General features: G+C 33.7%; 1 protein-coding gene across 4 annotated transcripts in view; it reads right to left on the reverse strand.

Moving 5' to 3' along the window:
- NIPBL (NIPBL cohesin loading factor) overlaps positions 1-12598 on the reverse strand; it is a 197335-nt gene that overhangs the window by 78039 nt on the left and 106698 nt on the right. For 3 of the 4 annotated variants that reach the window (XM_032625187.1, XM_032625189.1, XM_032625188.1), the window contains one exon: positions 10393-12018. The exons of the other annotated variant lie outside the window; for it this stretch is intronic. In XM_032625187.1, coding sequence (XP_032481078.1) covers positions 10393-12018 — 1626 coding nt within the window. The remainder of the gene's footprint in view (positions 1-10392; positions 12019-12598) is intronic. 4 annotated transcript variants of the gene reach the window in all.

Below are 12598 nucleotides of genomic sequence, written 5' to 3' on the forward strand. Positions count from 1 at the left end.
GATAAAGTCACAGACTTGTGTTCCAGTTTGCATCATCTAGCAGAGCGCATGGGATGTTGAAGACGGCCATAAATATTTATTGAATGATTAGTGTAATCATTAGAATAAATTTGTGAGATTTTTCAAGAAATTTTTCCAATTGAAAATTCTTTTTTAAACCCTGAAAGCAGTTCTTAGTTGTTCTATATTGACAATTACAGAGAAATTATCCACAAAATGAAAAGATGGGAGAGAAGATTTCATAATTGACATGCAACAAGTATAAAATATTTAAAGGTAACTTCAGCCTGTATACACTTGTTATATGTTTACATTTAATATATCAATTATATATTAATATATGAATAACATATATAATTCTACTACATAAAACTAAGTGCTCACAAATATTAAATATCCTGGCAAAAATATTATATTTGGCTAATTTCATAGTACATTTATAAATATTGGATAAAAATAGGAAAATAATTCAAAACTCTATCTAGATCAGTCTTTTTAATACTCAAATGATAGTGTGAAATACAAATTTTGAGTCTCATTTGCTACAGAATAAGGAATCTAGTTATCAGATGCACCTATATAAAATTTCAATTTTATATTTATATTATGTTCAGCAAACTAAAGCCTGTGAGTCAAATTTGCCCCATCACCTGTTTTTGTATATAAAGTTTCATTAGAATACAGTGACACACAATCATTTACATATTGTCTATCCCTGCTTTCATACTACAATGTTAGAGATAAGTGCCCTACAAAGCCTAACATATTTTACTATCTGGGCCTTTACACAAGAAGTTTGCCTACCCCCAATTTATATCCTGTTATACTTTATTCAATATGAAACAAAGTGCCACCCACCCTGCAAGTGCAGTCACTATATAGGTATATTCTGCACAGTTTAGGCCATTGCAAATTGGTTTATTTAATGAAGACAAAATACCAAGGAGTTGGTTTAAAGCAACTGAAAGAACACTGTTACAAATGAAGAATGCACAAGAAAAGATTTTAAGAAAACTCTTGTTTTAAGCATCATGGTTTTGATATTGTGCAGTTGTCAAATTACCATGAGGAAGAACTACAAAAGGAAACATTTTATTTTAGAAGTTTTTTATGTAAATGACAATTTACTACTACCTAATATAGAAACTAGGAGCAGGGATCATAACATTCTTTCCTTAATATATATACACAGTGAGAAAAAGAAATGATAGAAGCACAACATAACTTGCTTCAAGGAATTAGAAAAAGAAGAATAAAGTAGAAAAAGAAGAATAAACTCAGCCCAAAGTTAGTAGAAGGAGGAAGGAAATAACAAACACCATGGCAGAAATAAACAAAAATGAGACTAAAAAGAGAATAGCAAAGATCAATGAAAGTAAGACTTGGATTTTTGAAAAGATAAACAAAGTAGACAAGCCTTTAACTATGCTTACCAAGAAAAAAAAAAAAAGACTCAAATAAATAAAATTAAAATGAAAGGGGAGACATTACAACAGATACCACACAAATACAAAGGACTGTAAGAGACTACTATGAACAATTATACACCAACAAATTGGACAACCTAGAAGAATGAATAAATTCCTACAAACATATAATCTACCAAGATTAAATCATGAAGATATAGAAAATCTGAACAGACCAATTACTAGGTGACTGGTCCCAAAAACCTCCCAACAAAGAAAACCCCAGGACATATGACTTTACTGGTGAATTCTACCACACATTTAAAGAAGAATTAATAACCAATTCTTCTCAAACTCTTCTAAAAATAGAAGAGGAGGAAACAGCTCCAAGCTCATTTTACAAAGCCAGCATTCCCCTATACCAAAATCAGACAAGGGCACTACAAGAAAAGAAAAATTACAGGGCAATATCCCCGATGAACAGAGATCCAGAAGTCCTCAACAAAATATTAGCAATAAAAAGATCACATACCATGATCAAATGTGATTTATTGCAGGGATGCAAGGAAGGTTCAACATCCACAAATCAATCAATGATACACCACGTTAACAAAGTGAGGATAAAAATCATGATTATCTCAATAGATGCAGAAAAAAACATTTGACAAAATTCAACATCCATTCACAATAAAAACTCTCAACAAAATGGGTACAGAGGGAATGTACATCAACATTATAAAGGCCACATATGACAAGCCCACAGCTAACATTATACTCAATGGTGAAAAGATGAAAGTTTTCACTCTAAGATCAGGAACAAGATAAGGATGGCCACTCTTGCCACTTTTATTCAACATAGTACTGAAAGTCCTAGACAGAGCAACTAGGCAAGAAAAAGAAATAAAAGGCATCCAAATCAGAAAGGAAGAAGTAAAACTGTCACTATTTGCAGATGACATGTTATATTATACACAGAAAACCCTAAAGACTGCACCACAACTGATAGAACTAATAAACAAATTCAGTAAATCTGCAGGATACAAATTCAATATACAAAATTCAGTTCTTTTTTGATACACTAACAATAAACTTCCAGAAAGAGAAATTAAGATAATTCCATTTATAACTTCATCAAAAAGAATAAAATATCTAGGAATAAACTTAACCAAGGAGGTGAAAGATCTGTATACTGAAAATTGTAAGGCATAGTTGATGAAAGAAACTGAAGACGACACAAATAAATGGAAAAATATTCCATCCTCATGGACTGGAAGAATTAATATTGTTAAAATGTCCATATCACCCAAAGCAATCTACAGATTCAATGCAATGCAGTCCCTATCAAAATTCCAATGGCATTTTTCAGAGAAATAGAACAAACAATCCTAAAATTTGTGTAGAACCACAAAACAGACAAAGAGTAAAGCAATCTTGAAAAAGAAGAACAAAGCTGGGGGCACCACACTTACTGATTTCAAACTATATTACAAAGATACAGCAATTTAAGTGGTATGGTGTTGGCATAAAAACAGAGACATAGATCAATGGAAGAGAACAGAGAGTCCAGAAATAAACTCATGCATATATGGTCAATTAATTTACCAAAAAGGCACCAAGAATATTCAATGGGAAAATGATAGTCACTTCATTAAATCATGTTGGAAAAACTGGACAGCCACATGCAAAAAAATGAAACTGGACAGCTATCTTACACCATACAAAAAAATCAACTCAAAATTGATTAAAGACTTGAATGTAAGACCCAAAACAATGAAATTCCTAGAAGAAAACAGGCAGTAAGCTCCTTGACATTGGTCCTGGCAATGATTTTTACCAAAAGCAAGACAACAAAAGCAAAAATAAACAAATGGGACTACATCAAACTAAAAAGCTTTTGCATAGCAAAGGAAACCATCAACAAAACAAGAAGGCAACCTACTGAATAGGAGAAAACATTTGCAAATCCAATGTCTGATAAGGGGCTAATATCTAAAACATATGAAGAACTCATACAACTCAATACGTAAAGTAACCAAACAATCCAATTAAAAAATGGGCAGAGGATCTGAACAGACATTTTTCCAAAGAAGACATACAGACGGCCAACAAGTATATGAAAAGGTGCTCAATATCACTAATCATGAGGGAAATGAAAATCAAAACCATGAGATATCACCTCACACCTGTTAGAATGGTTATTATGAAAATGACAACAGATAAGTGTTGATGAGAATGTGGACAAAAGGGAACCCTTATGTACTGCTGGTGGGAATGTAAATGGGTACAGCTATTATGGAAAACAGTATGGAGGTTCCTTAAAAAATTAAAAATAGAACTACCATATGATTGGGCAATTCTACTTTTGGTTATATATCTGAAGGAAATGGAACCGTTATCTCAAAGATATCTGCACTTCCATTTTCACTGTAGCAGTATTTATAATAGCCAAGACATGGGAAAAAAACCTAAGTTGTTTAGCTCATTGATGGGTGAATAAAGAAAATGTGGCATATAGACACAATGGGATATTACTCAACCAAAAAAGGAAGTTAATCCTGCCATTTGCAACAACATGGATGGACTCTGATGGCATTATGCTAAGATAGATAAATAAATTAGAGAGAGAAAGACAAATACTGTATGATCTCACTTATACGCAGAATCTAACAAAAACAGAATTCACAGAAGCAAAGAACAGATTGATCTTTGCAATCTGTAGGAGGTGGATGAAATGGGTAAAGGCAGTCAAAAGGTAAAAACTTCCAGTTATAAGATAAATAAGTTCTGGGAATGCAATGTACAGCATGAGATGATGGATGTTAACTAAACTTACTGTGGTAATCATTTCACAATAAATACGTATAGTCAGCCCTTCATATCTGCGGATGGGGAACCTGCGGATACAAAGAGTTGACTGTATGATACCATTTTATACAGGGACCTGAAAGCATCTGTGAGGGGTCCTGGAACCAACTCCCTGTGGATACCAAGAGATGACTGTATATCAAATCATTATTTTATATACCTTAAACTAAAACAAAGTTATATGTTAATTTTATCTCAATAAAACTGGAATGAAATAAATGATGGCAGCAATGTTTTCAGATATACACTGAATATAAAGTATGTATACACAAGTGAGACTTATCTTAAAAAATTACTTCATTAGATAAATTCAATTAAAAATGGGATAACTGGGGCTTCCCTGGTGGTGCAGTGGTTGAGAGTCCGCCTGCCGATGCAGGGGACATGGGTTCGTGCCCCGGTCCGGGAAGATCCCACATGCCGCAGAGCGGCTGGGCCCGTGAGCCATGGCCGCTGAGCCTGCGCGTCCAGAGCCTGTGCTCTGCAACGAGAGAGGCCACAACAGTGAGAGGACCGCGTGATGCAAAAAAAAAAAAGGATGACTGCATTTCTTTATATAAAAAAACTAGACCGCGCTTCCCTGGTGGCGCAGTGGTTGAGAGTCCGCCTGCCGATGCAGGGGACACGGGTTCATGCCCCGGTCCGGGAAGATCCCACGTGCCGCGGAGCGGCTGGGCCTGTGAGCCATGGCCGCTGAGCCTGCACATCCGGAGCCTGTGCTCCGCAACGGGAGAGGCCACAACAGTGAGAGGCCCGCGTACTGCAAAAAAAAAAAAAAAAAAAAAAAACTAGACCAATTTTAGCTCTGACTATAAGATTCACTTTGGTCTTCATAACTGCACAAAGTAGGAAAAAAATTGGTTCCTCTATTTTAAAAGTGAATGAACTCTGAATCAGAGCTTTGAAAGGCTATGATTTGTTGAAGGCTCTGATTCCAGTGCTCTTTGAACTACAATGTATAATGGGCTTAACGGAATTGTCAAAAGTTAGCATGTCAGTAGTCAAAAAATGCTATTTTTTTGTAGGTGCAGAAGAGGGTCCATATTTAAAAATTCATATTATATTGTATCATATTATATCATAGTATAGTACAGCATATACTGTTAACTCTAATATATATTACTCTAACATACTGAATTCTTAAAAAAACTACTGAAAACATTCCCATACGAGAACTTGATACAGATATTAAGATAATGAATACCTACTTGATATACTATAATACATTATAATATGTATTATAACATACTATATTATACCATATACAATAATATTAAAATATATTAACTATTTAATACTATGATATACATACAATGTTACAGTTATCAAGTAGGTATTCATTACCTTAATATCTGTATCCCGCTCTTGTAGGGGTGGGTTTCAAAAACATTTTTTAGAATGAGAGAATTCAGTATGTTGGAGTAATGTGTATTTCTTCATAAACAGTAGAGGGTTCTCTTAGAATTAATCATTTGTTTTCTCTCACCCTTCAACCATATATCTATTTCTACAGATAAGATAACCTTATAGAAGCTATGACCTTAGCTGGCCTGAGATAATGAATGGGAAGGAAAGAGAACACTGCTAGCAAACTTCAATACATTTAATTTTTATGAAAAAATTCTACTTAATGAATCTCTTTAAAATCAATAGTTATAATCAATTATCTACTAAGTAATATTGAACCAGAGAAATTCTATAAATAGAAATCATGGACAAAAGTTTTCAAAGTATTGCTCTAAAATCACAAGTCAAGTGTGTATTATGCCAACTTCTGTAATAAATACTCTCCAAAAACTTCCTAAAGATATAATTAATGATAAAGTCTTTACAGAAACTAAAAGTTTTATTTTTTTAGAAAAGTATTTTATATATTGTTCAAATGAGCCAAAGTAAATTTCTACTGTAGCATAATTAAGGATTTTGAATATTATAATCATAACTACTTTACTGAGGATTTCTCAATTTAGGAATTCATAAACTATGCCAAAAATTCACTCTCAGAAACAGTACTTTCTCTCAGACTTACGAAGCCTAGAGTCCTAAACACAATCCAATACTACATAAAATATGAATACTACATAAAAGGCAAAAACTAATTTTAGTGACCAACAGTTTACTACAGTAGTAACTGAGGTGAAATAACTGCCTCTAATAATGACTGCAATCATTAACTAATCAAATGAGCACTATATTTTAAACACTATTGACTATTAGAGCTGTTAGATAACTTTTTAGTTTAAAGGCCATGATCTCAAATAACAGATGGTATGTTATATTCTTGAAAGCAGTAAGTGCAAATGATGGAAAACAATACACTATTAAGAAGGAAGTAAGGGGAAGAAGAAGAACAAGTGATTTCCTTGGATATAAAGCTTAGGTATTTTGAAACACTCAGGAATTGTAAAAAACCAAAATCAAATTGTTATGGTGTGTAATTACAAATAATACACTGTTAGCAACACATACTGCAAATTAGTTAATGATCATGCCCAGACTTAAAGATGGTATAAGTTTATATTTTAATTTGGAGACATACTGTACATTAGGGTATATTAGGATAATATTTTAAGTAAAAATATTTTAACCATAAAGACATTATTTTTGCATTTAATATACTGCTTGAAGTATATTTTAATAGAAGATATTGTTTTTAATTTAAAGTTTTTACAAAGGTTATGTTGGTTCTCCACTCCCATCTCCCCTTGGCAAGGAAGAAACAAGGTGATGGTAAAAAGACTGGGAAGATAACAGCCCCAGGAAATCAGAACAGAATGGATTCTGAGCCAATCTTGTAACAGCTATAGAGCAAAATAAAGGTAAAGAATAAATTAAACAGACATGAATATGAGTAGGTCTCCTTTGGAGCTTAACAAAAACTAGTAGTTGACAGGGTGGAAAGAGGTATTACAAAGTTCATGGAACAGCTGAAAATTATGTAGCTTTTGAGCTACGATCTACAGGTGGGAACATAAAAGATAAATATACAATTTTAATCTGCACACACAAAAGCCTTTTCTAACATGGTAGCAATACAGTCTATTCATTCAACAGGCATTTAATATGCTCTTTTTTGTGTGTGGTATGCGGGCCTCTCACTGTTGTGGCCTCTCCCATTGCGGAGCACAGGCTCCGGACGCGCAGGCTCAGCGGCCATGGCTCACGGGCCCAGCCGCTCCGCGGCATGTGGGATCTTCCCGGACTGGGGAACGAACCCATGTCCCCTGCATTGGCAGACAGACTCTCAACCACTGCGCCACCAAGGAAGCCCAATATGCTCTTTTTATGTAGTAGGTATTATGCTAGGTACTAGGGCATACACAGATTCCCACAGAAATAAAATTAAATGTAACAATGTCACTTTACATTTAGCAAGTTCACACAACAGACAAAAGTAAGTAACCTATACTGGGAGTCATAAACCTATACCCCTACCATTCAAAATTTACCAGCTTAAAGCATATTCAAGGAATTTAAAATTACCCTAAAGGATGGCTATTTTAAATATGGGTATCAGATGAAATTTTATGGCTCTTCCAAGAAAGGAAAACCTATCAAGAATTCTGGCCCTAAGGATCAATAAAAAAGTATCCCAGCAATATTCAGTTTTTACTTAGCAAACACCAATATGTCAGAATATGTGATTTTTCTGTGACTCTCTGAAGAAAATACCAAGTAATGTGTACTACAAAGGGTCAGTAATCCACAACTGGCCTTCCTATGCATGTAATTTTAAAAGTCCACAATTATATACCTCTGCTATTGTTAACTTAGTAGCAGAGATCTAAAATAAAAGCAAAATTAGTACATTGCTGAAAAGCAGATATTAATTCTATGGTATAAATAAAGCCCAAAAGATATCTACATGGGATCCCGAAATGAACCTAAGCATTGATGAAAAGGTTCACTTAATATAGTTGCATATATATTGATATATGTGTGTGTATATACATACATGCACATGCATACACACAAACACCATACTCTAACAGGCAGACACACCCAGATTAGTTACTCACTAACATCAACATATCAAGTATATACATTTGTGTTAAAAAGTATATTTAGGAAAAACACTGGATTAGTACTAAAAACTTCGTATTCACAAGCAATGAAATTACATGTGGAAAAAACCAGGAGAAATAATACAGCAGTTACTAATTAGGAGCTATATTCATTTCTTGATATTCAGCTATAAGGATTCTTTGTTAGAACAGAGCTTAGAAAAGCAAGGCTGGCATAAATAAGCTGACAGAGGGCAGGGGAGAAAAAGATGGTCTAGATCAAGGGGACAAGAGGGTACCACTTTCCATCTTTCCATCTGACTCTTCTAAAGTTGTATAACTTATACTCTTTAGTTTATATATATAAGCCACTTCCAAACTTTCAGTGAAAATTAATAAAGACAATCTTTATCTAAAAGACAACAATTCTAGTGCAAGCCACTACATTCTAACAAGCTCTTTTACCTAAACGATTCTGAAAAGATGCATTCAAGTTAAATACTAAAGACTATTAATTAAAGCTAAAATCTTAATTAATTTTTATAGATCTGACAGCCGTAATTTAAAATCTGAAAGCTTCACTAAAATAGTACAAATATTAGTGATTCAGAGGCAATCTTTTTTCATTTTTGAAAGACAAAACCAAATAAATTAACAGTGAGAAAGTAAACGTTTGAGAAGACAAGAATAAAAACAGATTAGTCGTGACACGTTATTTATTCGAATACAGTTCTTAGTAGTAATACTGTTTTCAACGAGCTTTTTTTGATAGAGAAGGTACAACGGCATTTTACAAAACTAATAACCAATACACCTTCTGTATCTCCTAATACATTAAGTGCAGTTACACAACTTTCTGTGATGATGCAAATGTTCTCTCTCTGCATTAATAAGGTAAACACTTGTCACATGTTGCTACTGAAAATATAAATTTTAAATTGTATATAGTTTAAACTTAATAGCCTAAAGAGACTAGTGACTGTCATATTGGACATCATAACTCTAGAGTTTCATGTATTTGTTAATAAGTATAAATCTAAGTTCTTAATGAACTTCTTTCACAGAATGTGAATTTAAAAATCAAATAAACTATCACCTCTGTTGCCTTAAAAACTATATCCCAATCTATTTATATTGCACGGGCTAAACAGGTCTTACCACACAGCATCATTAAATTTTATATATACATATATAAAAAAATAGTATACAAAAGAACACAAAATTATATTTTCTATACAAACTGCCACTGTATTCTCAGCACTTAAGACTTTTTTTCCTCCTGGAAACAATACTATCTATGTAACCAGAGAATTTAACTCAGAACCATGAGAAAAAAACCCACAAAAAACCCCCAAAACAAAACAAAAAAAACCCAAACAAATAAAAATACCAAAGAACCTTTAAAACTGATGATTTAACCCAATTTAAGAGGTAACTACCATTCCCTATTACTCTTCCATAGAAAAGGGTAAAACTACATATTTTAAAAAATAAAACATTCATAACTAATCACCTCCTCCACAAAAAGATGAAATAACCTGTTATATAACTTTCTAAACTATATACATTCAAACTATTCATCAGTAATTAACTCAGAGACAGATCTGTGAGAAAACAATATTAAGAGACACTTAATATTCTTAAAAGAATTTATAATGTTGAGTTTTTTATACCACATAGCTTTACTGAGACTTTAGAAATTAAAACTCAGTCAATTTATTACCTAATTATAGAGAATGGATTCTCTCTACAGTCAAAATAACTTTTAAAAAAGTTGTTAAATACATCTATTTCAGTCATCCATTCGAATCATTCACTTGATTAGCAAGCAACTTTCAAAAATACTGAAATAATTAAACAGCAAAAGGAACTCTTCTCTGTGAACCAACAGTAAAAATCACGACTACGGTGAGTAGTAGGGGTGGGAGAAAAAGAATTTTCAATGAGAACTTTTTATCTATTATTACTGCAAATAATTTCACTGTTGTTTTATATTGTTCTTTCCATGCAGTAGTGTTTCAATTTTTGTAAATTTCCATTTTTTTAATCCATAGTAACCCTAAAACTTAAAAGAAAACTCACTAGAACACAGATGACATCAGAGTAAGTATTCTTACCTTTATTTGACTTCGATGGTTTATTCTTGATAGGTTTAAGGGAACTTCTTGATTTATCCTCTCTATCTTTAATAAGTTTCTGAACATCATCCAAAGACAGTTTTTGCAGGACTACTACAGGCTTAGCTCCTTTATTTAGATCTTCAACTAATCCCATTTTTTCTACTTTGTCTTTCTGCTCTCCTTTCATTTCCATTTTCTTTGTCTCCTGAGTAATATTGCCATCTTTATCCCTCTTGATTTTTGGAATGACAAAATTTTTCAATGCACCAGACCTGCCCCCCAACAAATAACTTGGAAATTCTGCCTTATTGTCAGGGTGTGTTTTATTACTGTCTACTTTACTCTTGTTACCCTCTGTCCTTTTATCATCTTTACTATTTGGTGATTTAAAACCAGGCTTATCAGGTCTTGATTTATTAGAATCTCCTTGTTTAACACGAGGACTGTCAGGTCTTGCTTTCTGCTCCCCAGAAGATGGTCTTTCCCGTGAGTCCCCTGATTCATGTCTGTGTTTTCTTTCTATTTTATCAGGTTTTGAACCATCAGATTTAATGCCATGTTCATTTCTACTAGAGGATCTCAATGTTTCTGGTCTTCGAACCCTAGATTGATCCCCCCGATGTCGTTCAGATTCACTCCTGTCATCTGACTTTTGTTTACTATCATGGTCACGTCTTAGTGACTCAGAAATAGATCGCCCATCAGGTCTCTGCTTTAAGGCTTCAGCTCTTTCTGATTTTAACCGAGGTGAATCAGATTTAATGTCCTGTTTATGTTTAGACACTTCAGGTTTTTTCTCTGTTGATGGCTTTCCAGAATCCCTCCTATTTTCATGCCTATGTTTTGGTGTTTCAGGCCGACCTTCAGTTTTTTGCTTTGGAGTTTCAGGTCGGCCCTCACCTTTCTGCTTTGGAGTTTCAGGCCGTCCATCACCCTTTTGTTTTGGGGTTTCAGGATGCCCATCACTCTTTTGTTTTGGAGTTTCAGGTCGGCTTTCACCCTTTTGCTTTGGGGTTTCGGGTCTTGACTTTGTTGTTTCTGATCTGCCATTATTTTGTTTGTTGTCATTTAACTTTGTGTCAGACACTCTGTTTTCATTCTGTTTAGGCTCGGCTGTGGTGCTCTCGTTTTGTCTGGATTCGATCATTCTGTTCTCATTCTGTTTAGGTTCTTCTGTTTGTACCTCAATTTTAGTTTCTATCTTACTTTCACTAGATTTTGTCTCTACCAATCTGTTTTCATTTGGTTTAGACTCTGCCAATCTACTTTCGTTTTGTTTCACTTCACTCTTTAAAAGCTCAGGATCAGACTTTTTTTTAGGAGTCTCAGGATGGTTTTCTGGTGTAGATTTAAGATTTCCAATAATATCTTCCTGAAGAACAGAAATAGGTGCATCATTACACTGTTTGATTTCTTCAGGCTTTTTTATGGAGTCTGAATCCTGAGTTACAGAGGCCTGAGAGTCCACTCTTCCTGCCTGATGAAGATCAATGCTAACCATTAATGCTGGCCTTGACCCATTTCCCGTAGAACCCGTCTCCTGAGAAGCTGGTCTATTACCTCCTGTAGCACCCCCAGCCTCCTGTGGGTAAGAATCTTGTTTTCTTTTTTTCAAAGGCTTATCTGAAATTCAAAGATAAATATTCAGTATCAGTAATAGACATATATTCTTATCTTATTAAAAACCATATGGACTTTGACTATTTTTTAAAGTCACATTTTTAAAAAATGTGGTGAATGCAAATGTCAATACACATATATAAAATAGTAGGCACGAATGGCATAATACTTTTAAACCAATGTTTGAGGAAATAGTCATGCTTGCTGTACCTCAATAAATATTAGCGAGTATAGTATAAAGATCATTTAAACTGCTAACTGAATAAAAACTACAAAGAGCCCCAAATCTGCCAATATACAAAACAGGGTGCTTTTGTCACATGTAAGAGAAGTATGGAAAAGAATAAAACTCAAAAGAAAATAGAAATCATGCCACTGGAAAATAGGTAAATGAGGAGAGTAAGAAAAAAAAAAAAGAATTTAATAGTTTATTAACCTTTGATCCAGGATTCAAATTCTTCAAGGTGTCAATAGCACAAATGGAATTTAAAAGCTAACACACAGTTAGAAGTATCCTTAGACAAGGAAACATAATTATAAAAATGAGAAGCATATAATAAGAACTTTTTAGGTAAATGCTATC

Source organism: Phocoena sinus, chromosome 3, assembly GCF_008692025.1.
Source record: "Phocoena sinus isolate mPhoSin1 chromosome 3, mPhoSin1.pri, whole genome shotgun sequence".
Lineage (NCBI taxonomy): Eukaryota > Metazoa > Chordata > Mammalia > Artiodactyla > Phocoenidae > Phocoena > Phocoena sinus.